This window comes from Sprattus sprattus, assembly GCF_963457725.1.
Source record: "Sprattus sprattus genome assembly, chromosome: 1".
Classification (NCBI taxonomy): Eukaryota; Metazoa; Chordata; class Actinopteri; order Clupeiformes; family Clupeidae; genus Sprattus; species Sprattus sprattus.
Window position 1 is genome coordinate 14,810,808 of NC_137920.1, and position 23,180 is coordinate 14,833,987.

At 39.2% G+C, this 23,180-nt stretch overlaps 1 protein-coding gene across 4 annotated transcripts; it reads right to left on the reverse strand.

The window, feature by feature from the left end:
- Nucleotides 1–5,558: 5,558 nt before the first annotated feature.
- LOC308382362 (uncharacterized protein) lies at nt 5,559–21,783 on the reverse strand. 4 transcript variants are annotated; one of them, XM_080860081.1, is made up of 11 exons: nt 21,722–21,783; nt 18,393–18,857; nt 17,908–18,063; nt 16,878–16,991; nt 15,473–15,586; nt 13,620–13,706; nt 13,198–13,320; nt 12,641–13,032; nt 10,977–11,045; nt 8,718–9,317; nt 5,559–8,438 (listed from the first exon to the last, which is right to left on the reverse strand). In XM_080860081.1, exons 2-11 carry the CDS (start codon nt 18,512–18,514, stop codon nt 7,432–7,434), a joined length of 2,784 nt encoding a protein of 927 aa, XP_080716207.1. In that variant the 5' UTR covers nt 18,515–18,857; nt 21,722–21,783; the 3' UTR covers nt 5,559–7,431. The 4 variants fall into 4 exon arrangements, with proteins under 4 accessions (XP_080716207.1, XP_080716209.1, XP_080716208.1 ...); XM_080860083.1 differs by lacking the exons at nt 18,393–18,857; nt 21,722–21,783 and adding an exon at nt 19,511–19,526; XM_080860082.1 differs by lacking the exon at nt 21,722–21,783 and having other exon boundaries at nt 13,620–13,703; nt 18,393–19,047.
- Nucleotides 21,784–23,180: the final 1,397 nt, after the last annotated feature.

Below are 23,180 nucleotides of genomic sequence, written 5' to 3' on the forward strand. Positions count from 1 at the left end.
GGCTTGTTCATAGTAAGTAATGCTGTCCAAAATTACGCTAAGTAATTTAACCATTATTATCTAGGTACTTAGGAATGTATAAGGCCGGTTAAATCCTGGAAGTTGATGATTAACAGACTATCTAGACCTACATTTGTTCATGCCTTAAATAAAATGTTATGATTTAGAAATAGGCCTCAACTAATAGCTGGGGCGTTAATACATATGTTACAAATACTTACCAATTAGGTTATCCATGATTAATTCAGGAGTTACTGCTGGTTAGTAAAGTATATTATGTGAGCCCATCTAAAGTGAGCATTTTCTATGCTTTACAAAGCATTTAAAAATAAGTTGCAAACATCACCTGGACACAAACATGTATTATTCTATTTGGACATGCCTCCAGAAATATGCCTACGGATAGTTAGTGCTACTGCATCTTTAACAAGCAGTTAACAACACTTCAATTCATGATTAAATCATAAGTTACTACTGATGCGTTGACTACATGGTGTGAGCCCATCTAAAGTGTGGACTTGCTATGCTTTGCAAAGCATTTATAAATGGTTGCAAACAGAACCTGGACACAAACATGTATTATTCTATTTGGACATGCCTTCAGAAATATGCCTACGGATAGTAAGTGTTACTGCATCTTTAACAAGCACTTAACAACACTTCAATTCATGATTAACGCATACGTTACTACTGATTAGTTGACTACATGGTGTGAGCCCATCTAAAGTGAGGACTTGCTATGCTTTACAAGGCATTTATTAATGAGTGGCAAAAGCTAGCAGATACCAAAGAGACACTAGTAAAAGTAGTATTATTTTAAGAAAAGGGAAAGAAATGCCAAAGTGATGAAAACGTACAAATATTTATTTAAAACTAAATAAGCACACAAGTTGAAAATCATCACTTAAAATAATGAAACTGTTGAGTTCAAGTAATGCTTATATTTAGACATAAAAGCTTTACGCAGACATCAATACAACTTTTGGAAAGAAATTATGAGATTTGGACTGGAAAGGCTTTTCGTATATCCTTGAACAACCGTCCAAGTGGCCGATCATCAGGGTGACCGGAGCCAAAAAGTCAATAATTTTATCCGGATCATGGCACCATTGTAACAAGTCCTGCGTTGCGTTCTGTGTGAGTCTGTTTGCTGGGCAAGAAATGGCCACGCACTGAAGTTCTGATGCCTTGTTCCAGCAAAGTGGAGCTCCTTACACTGAACACATTAACATACAATGTAAAAATGACTAAACTGTGTGAGTAAGGAACTGTATAGGTTCTGATGCAGATATGGTGGTGTCACCCTGGTGTGTCTGTAAGAACACCTCTGGAGTCGGAATGCAGTCTTTAGGGGGTTTATGCAGCTATTGTAGGCAGCACAGCAATACACAGGACTCAGGCATATTCAGTGAACTCAATGATCTTTGCATTTGTGTTTGTGGTCTATCAAAAGGAAATAAAGTACAAATTATACATTAGTGTGCATAAATAACGTTAACATAAAGGCTTAATATGACACACAGCAAATAGTGGTGATAACTATGTCATTATACTGCCATCTACTGGTCATTTAAATCGGTTTTATTAACCTACAATTACAACTATAATGCCATTAACGTGCAATCTTACGGCAGGAATAGAAAACTCACTTATGTTACAAATAATAATACAAGAAAGCTTATACGTATTACACAGGTCTAACATACTCACTAACTTTAATAACAGTTCAACTAAACTTCGTTTAGAGTAGCCAGGCATACAGCTAACATCTCCACATATTAACTAACACTAACATATTAGCTGCTTACTAAACTAACGTCTTTACAATACAGAATTATCGCATACATTTATATAACAGGAAAAAAAAAGACCTACGGTTCGCCAGTGACGCACAAACATGTCTGAAAGGAATGTGAAACTTCAATCAGTTAAGGGCGCTGACCTTTCTAACATACGAGACAGTCTGTAACATGAAGTCCTCAAACACAATGGATATTAGCCTGTTAGCAGAGGGAAAACGTATGCTAGACCTCATGGCATATGACAAACAAGATACATGCTGCATTAAATATCACATCGTATGTAGCACATGTTGCAGTTCACAATCTATGAGTATATTCACCGCTGTGTCATCATTATACCATATCTTTGTGGGTTTATCACTTATAAATACGTTTAGTATAGCATACGTACCTCTTTTCAGATCAGCAGCAAGTTCAAACTGAAGTCTTAAAGGAGATGCCAGTTTAACCACGTTGTTTAAAGGGGCAATACAAGCTCAGCGTGTTTAAATAACAAGATTAAGTACGTGAAATTGCATTCCCCTTTTAAGAAACGTGGTTAAACTGGCATCTCCTTTAAGACTTCAGTTTGAAATTGCTGCTGATCTGAAAAGAGGTACGTATGCTATACTAAACGTATTTATAAGTGATAAACCCACAAAGATATGGTATAATGATGACACAGCGGTGAATATACTCATAGATTGTGAACTGCAACATGTGCTACATACGATGTGATATTTAATGCAGCATGTATCTTGTTTGTCATATGCCATGAGGTCTAGCATACGTTTTCCCTCTGCTAACAGGCTAATATCCATTGTGTTTGAGGACTTCATGTTACAGACTGTCTCGTATGTTAGAAAGGTCAGAGCCCTTAACTGATTAAAGTTTCATATTCCTTTTAGACATGTTTTTGCGTCACTGGCGAACCGTAGGTCTGTTTTTTCCTGTTATATAAATGTATGCGATAATTCTGTACTGTAAAGACATTAGTTTAGTAGCCTAAGCAGCTAATATGTTAGTGTTAGTTAATATGTGGAGATGTTAGCTGTATGCCTGGCTACTCTAAACGAAGTTTAGTTGAACTGTTATTAATGTTAGTGAGTATGTTAGACCTGTGTAATATGTATAAGCTTTCTTGTATTATTATTTGTAACATAAGTGAGTTTTCTATTCCTGCCGTAAGGTTGCACGTTAATAGCATTAAAGTTGTAATTGTAGGTTAATAAAACCGATTTTTAGATGACAGTATAATGACATAGTTATCACCACTATTTGCTGTGTGTCTGAGATATGTATATATTAAGCCTTTATGTTAACGTTATTTATGCATACTAATGTATAATTTGTACTTTATTTCCTTTTGATAGACCACAAACACAAATGCAAAGATCATTGAGTTCACTGAATATGCCTGAGTCCTGTGTATTGCTGTGCTGCCTACAATAGCTACATAAACCCCCTAAAGACTGCATTCCGACTCCAGAGGTGTTCTTACAGACACACCAGGGTGACACCACCATATCTGCATCAGAACCTATACAGTTCCTTACTCACACAGTTTAGTAATTTTTACATTGTATGTTAATGTGTTCAGTGTAAGGAGCTCCACTTTGCTGGAACAAGGCATCAGAACTTCAGTGCGTGGCCATTTCTTGCCCAGCAAACAGACTCAAACAGAACGCAACGCAGGACTTCTTACTATGGTGCCATGATCCGGATAAAATGATTGACTTTTTGGCTCCGGTCACCCTGATGATCGGCCACTTGGACGGTTGTTCAAGGATATACGAAAAGCCTTTCCAGTCCGAATCTCATAATTTCTTTGTTTTATTGATGTCTGCGTAAAGCTTTTATGTCTAAATATAAGCATTACTTGAACTCAACAGTTTCATTATTTTAAGTGATGATTTTCAACTTGTGTGCATATTTAGTTTTAAATAAATATTTGTACGTTTTCATCACTTTGGCATTTCTTTCCCTTTTCTTAAAATAATACTACTTTTACTAGTGTCTCTTTGGTATCTGCTAGCTTTTGCCACTCATTAATAAATGCCTTGTAAAGCATAGCAAGTCCTCACTTTAGATGGGCTCACACCATGTAGTCAACTAATCAGTAGTAACGTATGCGTTAATCATGAATTGAAGTGTTGTTAAGTGCTTGTTAAAGATGCAGTAACGCTAACTATCCGTAGGCATATTTCTGAAGGCATGTCCAAATAGAATAATACATGTTTGTGTCCAGGTTCTGTTTGCAACCATTTATAAATGCTTTGCAAAGCATAGCAAGTCCACACTTTAGATGGGCTCACACCATGTAGTCAACGCATCAGTAGTAACTTATGATTTAATCATGAATTGAAGTGTTGTTAACTGCTTGTTAAAGATGCAGTAGCACTAACTATCCGTAGGCATATTTCTGGAGGCATGTCCAAATAGAATAATACATGTTTGTGTCCAGGTGATGTTTGCAACTTATTTTTAAATGCTTTGTAAAGCATAGAAAGTGCTCACTTTAGATGGGCTCACATAATATACTTTACTAACCAGCAGTAACTCTTGAATTAATCATGGATAACCTAATTGGTAAGTATTTGTAACATATGTATTAACGCCCCAGCTATTAGTTGAGGCCTATTTCTAAATCATAACATTTTATTTAAGGCATGAACAGATGTAGGTGTAGATAGTCTGTTAATCATCAACTTCCAGGTTTTAACCGGCCTTATACATTCCTAAGTACCTAGATAATAATTGTAAAATTACTAAGCGTAATGTTACTATGAACAAGCCATTAATGAGTGTGTGTACAAATGCTTTACTAATGACACATTATGTATGAACAATAAATAACTAATTATGAACAAACCTTTATTTAATAGTTTTTTAGAAGGCTCATTGACTATGAACAAACCATTTATAACTGTGTGAAGAAATGCTTTACTAAATGCTTTACAAATGCTTAATAAATGATGAATTGTGTGTAGTTATTATAAAGTGTTACCAGGGTTTATTATGTTTGAGATTGGACTGAGCGAGAAAGGAATGAACATTATGATATCAATATAATCATAACATTGTTTGTTATTGTGTTCTGTGTGTGGGTATGTGTGTGGGTATATGTAAGTGTGTGTGTGTGTGTGTCTGGGTATGTGTGTGGGTATGTGTAAGTGTTTGTGTTGTGAACTTTCAATGTTCAAAAGACACGACAAGGGTATTTTCAGAAAGGCAGGTCCTTATAAATTCTCAAACTGAGGTAGTCAAAAATAACTGAAAACAGATAAACCAACAGGCTTGCACAGTGTTACTGGTCCAGTGCTTCACACTGACTCTTCAAGCCTCTGTCTGTCTAGTTGCTGCTCAGTGCCAATCTAATCTAACCTCCCTAGTCCCCTGAGCAACTCTCCAGGGTCCTAGAGCCTGCCCTCTATAGCCCTGGTGAGGTATATGCCGTCCATGACCTTTCCCGAGGGAATTCGCCAACGTTTCGTCCTAGTGGTACCCCCAGAGCCGCTTGGGGTACCACAGTGTACATATACATATGTGTGTGTGTGTGTGTGTGTGTGTGTACACGTGTGTGTGTTTGTGTGACCTGCTTTGCAACAAATTGGATTAACTTGACCTCTCACTGGTCCCACCATGTAGAGACAGAGACCAGAGTTGAAGGTAAAACATTTATTTGAAAAACACAATGTACAAATAAAACATAAGAAAAATACAGCCATTATTTTAAAAGTACATGACTGGAAATGTCCTTCCTCCATCTTCCTGAAGACTAATCCCATTGGCTGAATTCAGTGGGTGAGATCAACAGTAGACCTGGACAAACCATGGGGATGCAGGATGGGAGTTGCCTACTCTTTATGATCATCAAAACTTTAAGATGCAAATATCACAAAAGAAAACATACTTATAGTCTTTGGTCATGCAGAACACATTCAAACACTTTGACGAACTGTACAACTACACGTGTACAGTACATAAGCAAAATACTGAATAATACTGAGAAAAATAATACGGAAAATCAGTCAGTCAATCAAACTACTGAAGGCTTATTGAATGACAGCAGAAATTCTCTGAATCATGAATTGAAAGTATTGAAAGTATTTTTAAACTTTTCCACAGTGAAAGCTAAGATTCAGGGTAGCAATGCTCATCTAACTGTAATCTGTAAAGAAGTTCATCAAAAGCGTACTTCACATGCAACAGCAAATACAACAACAAAAAATGAATGATTATTATAATAATTGCTCAAACAAATTAATTTTAACCAATAAGTAATAGAGAGATGAAAATCCACATAATGCAATGTCAGAAAAGTTAAAAACGTAAAATGCACAAGAAGATGAACTGAAGCTGTCTCTTGGTTGGGCAGTTGAAGTGCTTCTGAGGATGAGTGGGTGGAGTAAATGATGGTTGTCTTGCATTGGGCTTACATATTGTAAAACTGAGGTGGCTTGTGCTCCACACTGTCTCAAAGTTCAGGTCCACGTTCAAGAACAAATTTAACTAGAAAATGCATTTCCTGAAGGAAATACCAGTGCATGAAATGCAAAAGTTAAGAAAGGAAGAAGGAAAGAAAGAAGAGTTAAAGAAGGAAATAAGAAAGGAAAGATGAGTGGAAGAAGGAAAGAAGAAAGGAAAGAAGAGTGAAGAAAGGAGAGAAGAGTGGAAGAAGGAAAGAAGAGTGAAAGAAGGAAAGAAGAAGGAAATAAGAGTGGAAGAAGCAAAGAAAAAAGAGTGAAAGAAGGAAAGCAGTGTTGAAGAAGGAAAGAAGAGTAGAAGAAGGAAAGAAGAGGGGAAGAAGGAAAGAACAAAGGAAAGAAAAGTCGAAGAAGTAAAGAAGAATACAAAGAAGAGTGAAAAAAGAAAAGAAGAGTGGAAGAAGGAACGAAGAGTAGAAGAAGGAAAGAAGAAAGGAAAGAAGAGTGGAAGAAGGTAAGAAGAGTGAACAAGAGTGGCTCTGGATAAAGCCAGTAAATAGAGAGTGGAGAGGGAAAATATTGAAAGGAGAAAAAAAAGAGTGAAGCAGAGAGATGGAGTGTGAGAGAAAGTAGAGTGAGAGGGATGGAGAGAAAGAAGGAGAGGGAAAAAAAAGTAGAGTATGGAAGGTGTCTCTTCATATTCCTAGTTGAATGGAGAGGGACAGAGAGAAGAGGAGCTTTGGAACCTTGGCGCAGGTGTCAGTGAAGCACAGGTGCAAGCCAGTTTAAAGACCCTATTATGATGTCATAATGGCCCAATGTAGAAATTTAGATTCGTTTTTCTTTAATATTTAAAAAAGTATAAAGTTTAGAAAAGTGAAAATACATAGCATAAGTGTCCTTTACAAGACCTACGCGACAAAGTTTGAACGAAGTTTCTACGTTAAGCGGTTGGAGCTGAATTAATCGCAGGATAAGGTCAAAAGAATAAGAAGCCTAGGAATAACAATACAGGGCATTTCATGCCGTGTAAAAAGCCTAGGAATAACAATACAGGGCATTTCATGCACTGTAAAAAGCCTAGGAATAACAATACAGGGCATTTCATGCACTGTAATAAATACATTCAGGTAATTCCAAAAATTCCAACTCTGTTCTCTTTCTCTCTTCTCTTCCTCGCCTCTTCATCTTTTCTTCTCATAAATTACTCTACTATTCTCTCCCTATCCTCTCCTCTTCTCCTGTAGTATTCTATTCAATCGCTCTATTCTTCTCTTCCTCGCCTCTTCATCTTCATCTTTTCTTCCAATAATTGACTCTACTATTGTCTCACTCACCTCTACTAGGAATTCCTCTTTAATGCGTCCCCATCCAGTTGATATTGATGTTACAACATAACCTGCTGCTGCCCCAGTCACACCTCCAACCACTGCACCAACTAAAGGATTTACTGTTGCCATGCCAGCTGCAGCCCCCATAACTGCTCCAACACCTGCTCCTACTTTGACAAATTCTTTCCTCTCATGTCTCTTCCTCTCCTCTTCCTCTCTCATCTTTCTCTGAGCCTCCTGGTACATCTGGTTTGTGTAGTGTTCTCCACCATTCCTCTCCATCATGGCTTCAATCTTCTCCAGCAGCTCCTCCACTTGTTTCTGGTCATGCCTCTCTAAATTATTAAAGGAGTGATATCTTCCTCCACACTTGTCTATCAGGTTCTTAATGTCTTTATTGAAATAGTTTTCCACTGATTTCCCCTTCAGCTGATCAACATGAGTGAACAGTACCATGGTGAACTGTGCCGCTCTCTTGCCAAAGATTTCCTGGATCCACTTCACGGCATTCCTCTCCTCCTCTGTGAATCTCACCCCTAATCTGATCACCAGCAGGAAGACGTGAGGCCCAGGAACAGACATGTTGACACACTTCTCTATCTCACTTTTCAGCTCATCTGGTGTCTTAGATGTATCAAACAGTCCTGGGGTGTCGACCACTGTGATCTGCCTCCCAATCACTCTTCCACTCTCCTTAATAGAAACTGAAGTGACAGAGTCAAACGTTGCATCTTCTTTAAAGACCTTTTTCCTCAGGATAGTGTTTCCTGTTGCACTCTTTCCAGCGCCACTCTTACCCAGCAGTACAATCCTCAACCCTGTGGAGGCCTTTTCCCCCAGGATGGTGTTTCCTGCTGCACTCTTTCCAGTTCCAGTCTTCCCAGGATGCTCAACAGGATCTTTGAGAACACAGTGATGAAACATTATCATGAGAAATGTAGCCGAAAGATTAAGTAGTGGACATTGGGTTTCACATTTAGCAATGCACACACAGCAACATCACTCTCAGCTCAGGCTGAGGCAACAGAATCTGATGCAAAAGATGATGTAAAGCAAGAGTTGCAATAAAGTCAGATGCAATGTTAGTATAGTTCAATATAGTCTTAAATGTGCCTTTATAAAAGTTATGTTAGTACATAAACATGTAGATCAGTCCAATAGATGTATTTTAGCTTTACCTGAAATGTGTGCGTGTCTGTCTCTCAACCTTTGCTGCTTCTCATGTGTGTAGGCATAGCCCTGTTTATTGATCAGTACATTTTCAATCTTCTTGATGAGTTCCTTCACCTGGTTACGGTCTGTTGGAAGGCGATTGTTGAAGACATGATATCTTCCCTCCACACCATCAAGAAGAGTTTGGAGTTTGGAGCTCTCTTTCAGAAAGTCCTCTAATTGTTTTTCTTTTAGCTTGTCTCCTCCAGTGAACAAGACGATGGTGAACTTCAGGGCCTCCTCACCAAAGTTGCTCTGGATCCACTTAATTTCTTCTCCATCCTCTTCTGTGAATCTACCCAGTGGAATCACCAATAAGAAAACATCGGGTCCTGGGTCTACCTTCTCAAACAGCCATGCAGCCTTCCCTTTTGTGATTGCTGGAGTGTCAATTACAGTGATGTTTCGTCCTGCCACAACTCCACTTTGTCTATCGCAGGTCACAGGTAAAGTAGATGCTTTAGACTTAAATGCCTCTCTGCCCAGGATGGTGTTTCCAGATGCACTCTTTCCAGTTCCAGTCTTCCCCAACATCATCACTCTCAGCTCAGGAAGCTCAACAGGATCTGAGGGAAGTGGTGAAATATTATTATGAGAGATTAAGCAGAAAGATTAAGAGCTGGACAGTTGGCTTACATTTAGCAATGCACACACAGCAACATCACTCTCAGCTCAGGAAGCTCAACAGGATCTTTGAGAACACAGTGATGAAATATTATCACGAGAAATGTAGCCGAAAGATTAAGTAGTGGACATTGGGTTTCACATTTAGCAATGCACACACAGCAACATCACTCTCAGCTCGACTGAGGTAACTGATGATGTAAAGCAAGTGGCTGTTATTAGTCAGATGCATTACCATTAATTGATATACTAATGCATTGCAAGCATGTTCTCCTGTGTGTGTGTGTGTGTGTGTGTTTGTGTGTGTGTGTGTGTGTGTGTGTGTGTGTGCGTGTGTGTGTGCTCCATGTGTATTAATAGTCTGGCCACACCTTTGGTTAAAGCAACAATCAGGGCCTATTCTAAAGAGGCTTTAGAAACAAATGCCCTTACAGACATCCTTCCTGCCCTAGGTGGTGGAATACACATCACTTATCCACCATTTTGGACCTTTGTGTGTGATCCAGAACCTTCCATAGGGAGATCCCCTCCCCTCCCCTCCCACTCACATGCCCCCTTTCTGTCAGGTCCCGGCTGAGCTCTGCTCCGGCCACGCCCCCTTCAGTTTACTAACTCTCCCAATCTGCACGTCCACCCGCTGCACTCCGGCAATCACAAGAACACATTCACCTGTACACCTAGCCTCACTCACCTGCACCGCGTTCATAGTCACGTTAGGATTAATAATCATTCTCACCTGCATCCTCAAGCACTTGCACCACGTTCACAGTCACGTAAGGACTACTCATTCACACCGGCCTCTTCAATCACCTGCACCGCGTTTGCACTCACGTAACTACGAATCACCCACACCTGTCACAGCCCCTTCATATACCCCACACTTCCTGCACTCGGTGTCGGGTATTGTTTGGTGTCACACACTTCAACGGATACACCAACCAGAGAATTCCCGCAGCCTGACTCGCATTTGGATTACCGCTGTTTCAGTCTTAGTTTGTTCTTGTTTGATCTTCGCCTTTGTTCCTGTTTTGTGTTACTTCTCAGTTTCAGTTAAGTGAATCCTTTTTTCCAAGTTTTGACTCGCGTTTTGTTTGCCTTACGACTTCTATAGGTTATTGTTTTATTTCCTTCAGAGGTAGCCTCTTAGTTTTATTTTACGTGTTCTTGTGAACTTGCGCTTTAGTTAAGGCAGTGCCTTGAGCCTGCGCCCCTCCTGGGCTGAACAGTCCACCCGGGACGAATGTTCCCTGTTTTCTGCATCCTGTGTTTGCTGTGCATCCATCTGCAAATAAACTCTGTTTCCCGAAACCTACGTGGTCCTCGTTCTGTTCCGTGACACTTTCCCACCTCTACCCCCCAATGTTGACCTATGACCCCAATGTACCCTGCCATGGCTAAATGGTACTTCAACTGTAACTCTGTACTGTTCTTTAGTCTTTTCCCTGTCTACCTGGATGTTGGAATTGACTCCCTGCAGGAGTCGCTGGAATAAACCTCCAAGAATCGTTTGATTCACCTCTTTGGTCCTTTTGTCTGAAGTTAGTCGTCAGCCACAGATGAAATCACAACGTAAGTATAGTTAAATGTAGTCTTAAATGTACCTTTATAACAGTGATGGAACCAGAGTGCTGACAGGATGCTCAGAATAATCAGCACCATCCATAAAGTTCCTGCAATTATTTGAGTAAATACAGAAACAAAACAAGTCATTGTTAAATAGTTCCGTTAGGATTCAGCAGAAAGGTTTAGTTAAGGACACTGGGTTTCACATTTAGCAATGCACACAGCAACATCACCCTCAGCTCAGGCTTGTCAACAGGATCTGAGGCAACAGATGATGTAAAGGAAGAGTCTGTACTTAGTCAGATGCAATGATACTATAGTTCAATTATAGCCTTAATAACAGTGATGGAGAGTAGGTGCCGTCAGGATGCTCATTTAGCACATGAACATGTAGATCAGAGTGCCACTTCTGGTCTGCTCTCAGGCACCATAATCGTTAGTGGAACTGGGCTTGGATATAAAAAAAAAGCATGGAATGTTCTGCTTAATCACATCAGCCACTAAACAGAAGAAGTTCTAGAAGTCTCTCAAGGTGAAAAATGACTTGGTCAATTAAATAGTTATTAATATAAAATTGTTAAGGGGCTGGTGAAAATGACTGAAGAAGCATAAATGGATAAAGAAAAGAAGCGAGTGGCAAAACAGAGAGGCTGTTTGTCTGTAACTCACCAGCAGATCGGCAAAAAAACTGATGAGCAAAAGACCAGCAGACCATCAGCTCTGCCCCCAGTGGTCCACTAGCCTTCTGCTATCAGGGTATCATTTTAAATGTAATAACAACTAGGCCTTCCCATATAGTATTTTATATATAAACTATTCATTTATTGAATTTACTGAAAAAGCTATATTGTGAAATATATCATTATCAGGATATGAACTGCCCTATATTTAAGCAATAAGGTTCGAGAGGCAGTACGGTATCGTCAATAATGTACTTGTTCGAGGGAGTTGTTAGGCCCGACGCGCAGCGGAGGGCCGGCAAACCCTCGAACAAGTACATTATTGACGATACCGTACTGACTCGAGTACCTTATTGCTTTTATAACACGGTTGCCAGCGACTCCAAAATATTAAGTACAATTAAAGTAAACAGTAAGCTGCCTTTCAGGACAAAAAAAGTTGTAGACACCAAACGTTGTGTATCGCATTTCAGTAGCCAAGAGAAAATAGTCCCCCTTTGTGTGGCTGTTGCTATGCAACAGACAAATAGCATTGGGATTTTAACGTCTGTTAGACCTAGCACAAAAGCTACGTGTGTTTCAAATGGGTTTTTGGTCTAAGCGCTAAAAGTCAACTACAAATGATATTCGAGACTTTCAGTAAAGACTTTCAATACTCTGCAACATTCGCGTAGCACAGAAACAACTAACCGAGTCAATTTAGACATATAAAAAGTCGTGTAGATAGCTTAATTCACATGAAACATTCCCCACTACATTAGCCACAACACGCCGCCATCTTGGATAGATATTTCCTTTTGAGTGCGTACTGATATGGAACGCTCAGGTAGATGAAAACAGGTCGTACAGTTACTATACCGTAGAATATAGCACACCCCGGAACTAACTCTCAGAATGGTGGATTCCATCTACCCGTGTTATAATTCCATCTACCCGTGTTATAAAAGGATATTAGACATAGGTCATATCGCACAGCCCTACACCAGTCATTACAAAGAGTGTAATGAGGCACCATATTTTACCTGAACTGCTCCATTGAAGTAAAGGTTGTGTTGCTCTTGATGTGTGTTTGTAATCAACTAATTCATGTGAAGAAAGAGGAGATTTGTAGTGGTCTGCCACATGAGTCTCACAGTAGGAGACATCACACGTCTTACAGTGTTTTGCAGCATGATGGACATTCCCAAGGCAAACACCACATGATCCTTTGTGGCGTTTGTAACGTTGTTCTTTTGCTATCTGTTTGTATTCAACTAATTGATGTTGACGAAGGGCTGGAGATTTGTAGTGGTCTGCCACATGACTCTCACAGTAGGAGACACTGCACGTCTCACAGTGTTTTACTGCATGATGGACATTCCCAAGGCAAATGCCACATTCTTCTTCACAGAGTTTGTTATCCTCCAGTATTAAACTATGAATGAAAATAGAATTATTGTCAATGTACTATCTTGAAGTTCTACAATTTCCATCAATCACATTTATGATAAATTGTACAAAAGGTTCTGCAATAATTATAAGATTGTAATGTATATTCATACAAGATAACAGTGATGAATGGAGCACCAGTTTAACCTACAATTCATCATCATTATCTTCACCGAAGCTGGGCCCAATAGGTTTTGACTGGTCACTACATAGAGACATCATATCAGGCTCTTCATGGCTGTTTGGGGATGTTCCTTCCATGCATTTTCTAAAACTGAAGAAAAGTAAGATTTAAAAATGAGATCTTAAAAAGAAAAATTGTAAATAAATATTCACATTACATAAGATCATTTGAATATTTACACATATTGTACAAGAACAATTTTAGGCACTGAATGGATTTGTTCATAACAAAGTAGACATCCTGCCAGTCATTAATCTGCCACCATTATTAGGGAGAATATTTCATAATTTTGCCATTGTCTTGACAGCTAACCAACAAGGGTATTAAAAAATAACCAGATGTAATAAAAAAAATTGAGTTTTATGTCGCAGTGAAATAAGTGATCTTACTTTCGTGGTTGAGTATCAGAGAAATCAATGTGTCTGGGCATGGAGTCCTCATTGCACACAGCAGAACAAGCATCATCTCTATCACTGCTGACAAGACAAAAGGAATTTGCAATAGCATATAAAAAGGATCTAAAGGTTGTCTATGTTTAGTTGTTTTGACTTAGTATATGTAATAAATACAAATAAACATTTAAAAGAACATTCTCTTGACGCACACACAACAAGGTTATTCGAAAATAACCAGATGTACAAATGCATGTTGCAGTGAAATGTGTATTGTATAAATTAAACCATAGTTTCTAATAACCACTGCCAAGACAACATTAATTTATAATATCATATAAAAAGTATGTGAAGGCTGACTGTTGCTGTAACCATGTATATGTTTATAATGAACATTAACATTTTAAAATATTTTTGTAAAAAAACAAGGATTCTTACATGAAATGATAGCTAGTTATCTAGCTGATGTTAGTCTCCTTGATTTAAACATATTTTATTATAATACTGTAAGACGTCACTTTCTAAACCAATGGCAGACTAGGTGTCCTGAAGGTTAGAGTCTTTCTTCGCCCTTCTTGGTACGACCATAATTAATCCGACTCCGGCGAAGGGCTAAGGGGTGTAATGGGATTCAGCCTTAGCCTACACTTACCCTTACAATAAAGAAGTGATCCTATTTCAACCATAACTTCATTTAAAATTATTTCTTTCTTGATGACATTTAGTTTATAGTTTAGTCAGCAACTTTGACATCTATATTCAACTGCATCCATACATAATCTCAAACTTTATTTGTTGGTGTATCTCCAAAAAGGCTATACGACATTAAAACATTTCTTAATGAAAAGGAAACATGCACCACAATAATACTTCAGTGTAATCTGTACCTATGTGGAGTGCAAATATGACTTGCTATTACACTACCCAACAGCTACACCGACGTCTGCTAACACTACAGAATGCATAATTCCTACGGGCACTGCACTAGTTAAAAAAATAAACACAATTGTAGTGTTAAGTGTTGAAGAGTTGCGTTCGATTGGCATAATGTTTGCTCTGTCTAGCCAAATATGCAGTTCTTGCGGTTTTATGAGCTACTTTGCACATGGAACAATGTTTATAACAATATGTTAAGCCTCAACATTGTTGTATTATTTGTTTTATTTCATAGCTTTCTTTTGGTGTTTAACTCTAATGCAACTCTAACGCTGTTGCATTAGTTTTCAACATTCTGTGGTTTCAGGTACGGTTCTAGTGTGTGTGAGAGACTGTGTGTGTGAAAGTGTGTGTGAATGAATGAATGTGTCCAGTCTCAATTCTTTATAACAATAACTGCACTAATACATAATTAATCTCTTTCTCTCTCCCCCCCCTCTCTCTCTCCCTCTCTCTTACACACACACACACTCTCTATAACAGATACACCTCTACATCTTTTCCATAATGAACTTCAGGTTATACCTTTGCTTTGTAACGGATGGTACGCTTCAGCCTTTAGCTTTTCTATCTCCCCAATGCTGTTTCATAATAGAGAGTGTTTGTGTGTGTGTGTGTGTGTGTGTGTGTGTGTGTGTGTGTGTGTGTGTGTGTGTGTGGGTAGAATGACATGTGACAACACAGACCTGCCTGAATAACTGGTTTAAAAACTAAAGGCAGTTAACTCACTTCAAACCTGATGGAACTGGTTCACTGCTGAAATTCAGCCTTTTTTCATATCTTACCAATTGTCTTTGATAACAGTTTGTATGTGCGTGTGTGTGTGTGTGTGTGTGTGTGTGTGTGTGTGTGTGTGTGTGTAAAATTGCATGTTACAACACTGACATGCTTGAATAAATCATATAAAAACTCACTTTAGACCTGATGGAACTGGTCCACTGCTGAAGTTAAGAGGTTCAAGCATGGACTGGTCACTCTTCAAGGACACACAGCTGGGCACTGGAGATGGAGGTCTGGGTGTGAGTCGTCTACAAACATAAGGAGACACATGGAACCAATCAACATAGACTAATTTCCCTCTAGAATGAATAAATAAATGAATTTGTTCACACTTTATAACAATATCTGCACAATTACACTACTGCTGGGAAACATGGAATCGGGTAAAATAATTGTGATCTCAAAATTGATCAAAACTTCATGATTATGATCATGCCTTTTAACCAAACTATAATAACCCTCTACTTCAGTAAAGAAAACAACTCTGAAAAATTCATCTGGAAATGGGTGGTTGCTAAAGGTGTGCATTATATGCATGTGTATCCAATCAAATAGTTTATATAAATGTCATTTTTAAACAATTGGTGCCTTTAATGAAAAGCTTACAATTCCTTTGTTCTACTGGTTCTCAAATAGACTTTGCTACACTGTGATGTGTATCAAATGTGATGAGCCTACCTGAAATCTTTGTTTTGTTTGACCTGTTTCGGGGCTACATATTGCTTGTCTTGCTCCCTTAACCTATAGCCTAAATCCACTTAAGATAATTAAAATAATAAACACAATTTTTGAAAGTGTTGAAGAGTTGCGTTCCATTGGCATAATGTTTGCTCTGTCTAGCCAAATATGCAGTTCTTGCGGTTTTATGAGCTACTTTGCACATGGAACAATGTTTATAACAATATGTTACATTGTTGTATTATTTGTTTTATTTCATAGCTTTATTTTGGTGTTTAACTCTAATGCAACTCTAACGCTGTTGCATTAGTTTTCAACATTCTGTGGTTTCAGGTACGGTTCTAGTGTGTGTGAGAGACTGTGTGTGTGAAAGTGTGTGTGAATGAATGAATGTGTCCAGTCTCAATGCTTTATAACAATAACTGCACTAATACATAATTAATCTCTTTCTCTCTCCCCCCCCTCTCTCTCTCCCTCTCTCTTACACACACACACACTCTCTATAACAGATACACCTCTACATCTTTTCCATAATGAACTTCAGGTTATACCTTTGCTTTGTAACGGATGGTAAGCTTCAGCCTTTAGCTTTTCTCTCTCCCCAATGCTGTTTCATAATAGAAAGTGAGTGTGTGTGTGTGTGCGTGTGTGTGTGTCTGTGTGTGTGTGTGTGTGTGCGTGTGTGTGTGTGTGTGTGTGTGTGTGTGTGTGTGTGTGTGTGTGTGTGTGTGTGTGTGTGTGTGTGTGTGTGTGTGTGTGTGTGTGTGTGTGTGTGTGTGTGTGTGTCTGTGGGTAGAATTACATGTGACAGCACAGACCTGCCTGAATAACTGCTTTAAAAACTAAAGGCAGGTAACTCACTTTAAACCTGATGGAACTGGTTCACAGCTGAAATTGGGTGGGTTTGTAATGGAACTGTCACTTTCCGTGGACAAACAGCTGGGCACTGGAGATGGAGGTCTGGGTGTGAGTCGTCTACAAACATAAGGAGACACATGGAACCAATAAACAAAGACTCATTTCCCTCTAAAATAAATGAATAAATGAATTTGTTCACAGTTAATGCTTTATAACAATATCTGCACAATCACACTACTGCTGAAAAACTAGGGTGAAACATGGAATCGGGTTAAATAATCGTGATCTCAAAATTGATTAAAAAAAAATCATGATTATGATCATACTACTATATAGTCCAGCATGGAGAGAAGGAGTGGGCATAGGCGTTACCCTTATGAAAGTATTGATAGAGGTGGGAGATTCTGGGAGTTCAGCTTCTCTCTAAGGAACAGTCTAGTCTCCACTGCAAACTGCAGGCATTGAGGTCAGTGAGTGTGAGCGCATTGTTTACTTTGTTGAGTAAATGATTCCCTTTAAAGTTGCGATTTAGGAAACATTTGAAAGGAGTACATTTAAGTATGCAAAACTGGTGGCAGAAGTGAGGGAACAAGGTTGGCAAGCACACACAATATCAGATAGGTGTTAGAAGCTTTGTAGCTACATCAACCACAACACTTCTGTTGAATTTTGGTTTCTAAGGACAGTCACTCAAAGGAGCTTTAGAGGATTTGTCTGAGGCTGCTGAAAAAGCGAGTCAGTGGTTGTGGCTGAGGCGCTCACAGACTACTCGGGGTCGTGAATTCACCTGAACTAAAACTACAGAATCTATGGATGGGCAGTTGTTATATTGGTTAGGTTAGGCTGTTGGGTAAGACTATGTGCATGTGACAGAGAAATGATTGGCTGCTAAGTTGGACTCTAATCTCAGCCAGTAATTGTAAAAAGTTGATATGATGGAAATTCTTCGTCACTTCCAGTTATAATTGCATCTCATCTCAATATTTAAATAAGTTTGTGTTTGTGTGAGTGAATTCATGCTTTCTGTACACACCCTTCACTGGCGTGTGTTGATGTGCTGCTCATGTTTACAGGATAATCCATGTCCTGGTCATTCTTCATGGTCACACAGTTGTGTAGTGCAGACTCTGGTGTCTTACTGTGACCTGCAGCCTCCCCAGCCTCTTGACTCATTTCAGAATCGCTAGGCCTGTACAGCAGACACAGAAACATTATAGACATGTAAAACATACTGGAGATGGCATAGAAGATAGAACCTTTCATGACAGATTATGATGACCTGATATGGCATACCTCAGCTTGGGCACAGCCAAACAGAGGTAAACTGTTACAATCGCTAACAATCTGTACAATCTGTAGTCTCATTTTATGAACACGCTGAGCAAGACATCCATCTGTTTTGGACCAGACCATTTACACAATTTATGCTGTTTTCAGACAATATTCAATTAATATGTTTCTGAAATGCTGAAATAAGAATTAAAAAGAAAATTCTTTTTTCATGTACAACAAGCTTACCAATTCCAGAAGGGCAGAAGGGGAAAGGAAGCAACAGGGGTTGTACACAGCCAGCATTTGGTCACGGGATATAGTATGTAAACAGACATCCGGTGGTGAATACATGATACAGGCAAGACCATTTGACTGTACTAATAGGGTTACTGTTACAGGGGTAGGGGATGTAGGGACAGAGAAACATTTCAGTCGTGGCAATAATGTATATTGTATATAAATGCTAGCATAGGCTATGGGGTAGAGTAAGTGTACGGCAATGCAGTGGCGTAGGGTGCAATTGGCCGCGGGTTTCTCCAGATAGACCAGGTGGAGAGACTACAGCAGCGTCCCATGGGGAGATAGTCTTGATTAGTAGGGAAAGAAAAGGAAGAAAGTGAGTGGGTAGAGTTCAGCTGTCCATGTGCGTAGATGAGGAGTGGTGGGGGTGAGGAGCAATATTTCCATTTCCATCAGCGATTGGAACATACTCTAAGGGCGAGAGAACATTTATGTTAGTAGACATCAATTTCAGAAACAGATAAGGAGAAACATTTGGGTAGTAGATTAACAGTAGGCAATATGGCTATTTTATCAGTGTTATTATAGGCATAAGTAATATGATATGGAAGGAGAGAGAGAGAGAGAAAGAGAAAAGGAAAAGATATGTGACAAGATATGAAACAACTTTTCGGTATAAGAAAAAAAGCCATTAGGGTAAGACGTATCACCAGGGGCGGACTGGCCATCGGGGATACCGGGGATATCCCCGGTGGGCCGATGGCCTAAAACTCCGGCCCTCCACCATCACTAACCGGCCCGCATTTTGCACCCCTCGGACGACATCAATTTCAGCCGGCAAGAACAGCACACGCCTGGTTTTCCTTAAGAAATGAATATGTTAATGGCACTGACTGAGTTTTATACTCATACTCGCGATCTGTCTTCACACTCATGGTGACTTTTTTTCGATTTTTTTTTTAAGTGTCTTCTTTTAAATGTGTTTTACGGACTTCAACGAGAACTACGGAAGTTCAACGTAAGAAAATATCTCCACCTTATTAATGAACACCTGTATATTGGTTCTTACACAGCCGAAGTGTTCTCAACTGTGCGGATTCTTAAATTTGGATTTGCATACATACACGCAGGCCAGGGCATGCAACCGTAGTGACGTGTGCAGTCAGCCCTGGCACCCAGTTCTACGCATGCGCTCAACACAGTTTGTGAGGGATTGCACAGTCTCAGATGAGGCACAACTCGTCGCTGCCTCTGTCAATGTCTTCCTGAGAGCCAAGATAAGAGCCAGGGTACAACGTACACCGTAAGTTAAGGCGGCTGCTTGCTTCTGCGTTGGGGTTAATTGTTGCGCAAAATTTACTCATAGCAGTTCATGCTCCCAAAGGTTGCGCGTGTTGTCATGAGCCTGCCATTTGCTTGGCAGATAGAAAGCTGTTTCCCTAACAGAAAGTCTGAAACTTGAAGTTCTTTTCAAACATTTGCTTGGGTAGTACTGTTAAACTGAGCAGACATGCAGACTACATTTTAGTAATCTCATCACGTAACATTCGTTTTCTAAAAACAATCACATAGTATTGCATGTTTTACTGTGGTAGAAAATAGGTTAGCTTAATGCTAACGTATATGGGAAATCCTATAGACACCGCGCTAGGTATTAGCATCAATTAATTCACGTTAATGTTTTTGTATGAGCCTGACTGTTTGATTTGCTGGCTGAAAGCAAATAAGTAGTAGGCTTACCTTCTTTTGGTAACCTAACTGTTACGGTTCATTGTTTCTTAAATAAGAGGCCTGACTGCTATGCTCACAACAAACTTGAAAAAAATATATAAATTATTAAGCCATGGTTTGACTGCACTATAGGCTGAGTCCTTGTTTACCTAAATTGTGCACTTTAGAATTGTATTTTGTACCGCCCTGTTTGGCAATGTTGTTTTTCAATAAAATAAAACATTTGCATAAAGCAAGCCAATCCACTTTTCCATGTTGATAAGAGCATTACAATGAAAAATAAATATGGATACAAAATAAATGAAGGGACATTTATAATAGATAAAAATCTGCGATTAATTGTGTTTAAATATTTTAATACTTTGGCAGCACTAATTTCAGGTATATTTATCAAATACACTTTGAGTGTACTAACCAATAGGCTTTGTAGCCCAGAGTTAAGCATATTCATCTAGCAAACTATAACTACCTTGGAGTGTTACAATAGCCAGTATCATTTTATTCCATGTGTCCATCCAGGCAAATTGGTGGATCCAAATATTAATAAAAAACAAACATTTATGATGTAATTTCTTTGCAATCATCCGAAATAATGTTAAGTGTATGGGTATTTTATTCCCCCGGTAGGCCACTGACCGGTCGATATAAGTGCGATCCATTGAGCGGGCAACGCAGCGTGTACTGAGTGGGCAGCGCGCCGGGTACTTAGTGGGCCGCGCGCCGTGTATTGACTGGGCCGGTCTGACAGTAACTCCCGGGCCACTTCCCCCCCCCCAGTCCGGCCCTGCGTATCACCAGTTCCCTAAAGGCTGATTTATGCTCAGGGACGTAAGCGTAAGCGCAAGCGCAAGCGCAAGAGGCCGCGCAAGCCCCTTGCGCGACCCTTGCGCGACTTTTCACGTCTTGCGTGCGTCGGCCCATTTTTCTAGACTTGCGTCATTTTTTACGTAAGGTCTTACGTGAGCCTCGCAGCCTGCATTCTATCAACAAATGTTACGAGATGAGATTACTAAAATATTCTGCATGTCTAGTCAGTTTTACAGTGCTTCCCAAGTAAAGGTTTGAAAAGAACTTCAAGCTTCAGACTTTCTGTTAGGGAACCTGTTATCTATCTGCAGAGCAAATGTCAGGCTCATACAAAAACATTAAGGTGAATTAATTGATGCTAATACCTAGCGCGGTCTCTATAGGATTCCCCATTTACGTTAGCATTAAGCTAACGTATTTTCTACCACAGTAAAACATGCAATACTATGTGATTGTTTTTAGAAAACGAATGTTACGAGATGAGATTACTAAAATGTAGTCTGCATGTCTGCTCAGTTTAACAGTGCTACCCAAGCAAAGGTTTGAAAAGAACTTCAAGCTTCAGACTTTCTGTTAGGGAAACAGCTTTCTATCTGCCAAGCAAATAGGCTCATGACAACACGCGCAACCTTTGGGAGCATGAACTGCACTGAGTAAATTTTGCGCAACAATTAACCCCAACGCTGAAGCAAGCAGCCGCCTTTAAGGCTAAGTTATTGCTTAAACACATTTAAAGGACATTACAGGTCTAATATCCGTTAATGTTGATAATTTCATTGTTTAAACAAACGTATTACCTTAGGAAGTGTGGGTTGAGATTAAACAGTCCTTTCAAGTTCACGAAACAGAGTGAAACAAAGTCGAAACCGTTTATGTTTCCTGCCACTCCCATTGGCACTCGCGTGGTTTTGTCGGCTAAAATTCACCCAATCAGCTTCTGTTGTCAGGTAGAATCACAGACTTGACGTTTGCCAGACCATTAAATATTTGTAGGCTACTTGTTAAAAATAAGAATCACCAGTTTATCGCCTAAACCTTTACAATTTTACATTCACTGCCACAGAATATAGATTCAAATAACTGTCATGCTTGACAAAGTTTAGAATTGTGTAGAACAAGTTATAATCCTCTCGCCAATTTTCAATGTCTCTTAATCTGAGGACATTTTCCTACACTGTTTTTTCCTGATGTTGTGCCACATGACCAACCTTTTTTTAGAGAGCATCTCAATTTACCCATTTCAGCTATCTAAAAGTGGTTGATTACTGAAGTAGTAAAACGCTTTTAAGTTTTGTTTGGTGTGAAGAGTGCAAAGAAAAACCTCTTTGACACATAAGAATAATGGATGTAAAAAAAAATGCTCATTTTACCCAGGTCTCCCGTGTTTCAAACTGATGTTTTTTGACCTTTGGGCTACGTTATTGCTTTAGTATATTTACTGAACATTACTCTAATATCCGATTATTTTTATCATCTCATTGTATAAACAGACGTATTACCTTAGGGTTCAAATACACATACACGTCTTTTTTCAGGCGCAGACGCTTCAGTAACGCCTTAGCAAAGTGCGGAGGCCAAAACAGACTTTTCACAGCTAATAATAATCACTCCGCGATGAAAGCGCATTGATGAAAACCGTTCATTCAAAATTCTGACGTTGAAAATTGAACTATTTTTCGTGTTAAAATGTTAATTTGTTGACTGTAGAATTGTTTTATAAAAGCAATACTCGTGGGAGTGGGGTAGGTAAGGGATAATCCCACTCCCACTCGTGCTATATTGCTTAATCATACAACATCTTCCAGCATCAAAACAGGATATAAGTGATAAAGTAGCTAAGCCCATAGATATATTAGATAAAGGCTAGATAAGTTGCCCGCGTTGCTGGCCGACGGAGTCAAATGTCCGCACAATTCGGCCATTTTGAGACGGAATAGCTCACTCCCCCTTAACATTGTGCTGGTAGTGGTACTTTTTAAATAACCAGAACTTGCTCAATTTTCAACCGATTTTCAAACGGGTTGGTTTGTTATAAACGTAAGATATTTCTTATGGCACTACATACTTATGAAGAATTATAAACATGGGTTTTCATATGAAAATAACATTGACAGGTCTCTGACAGGTCTCGTTTCATGGGGGCGTTCAATAGAGCAGGCAGCTGCACAAAATTATGGCATCTTCATTGGCAATAAAGTCAGCAATTTCCTGTCGAAATCATAATGTAAGATGTTTAACAAACCAACCCGATTGGAA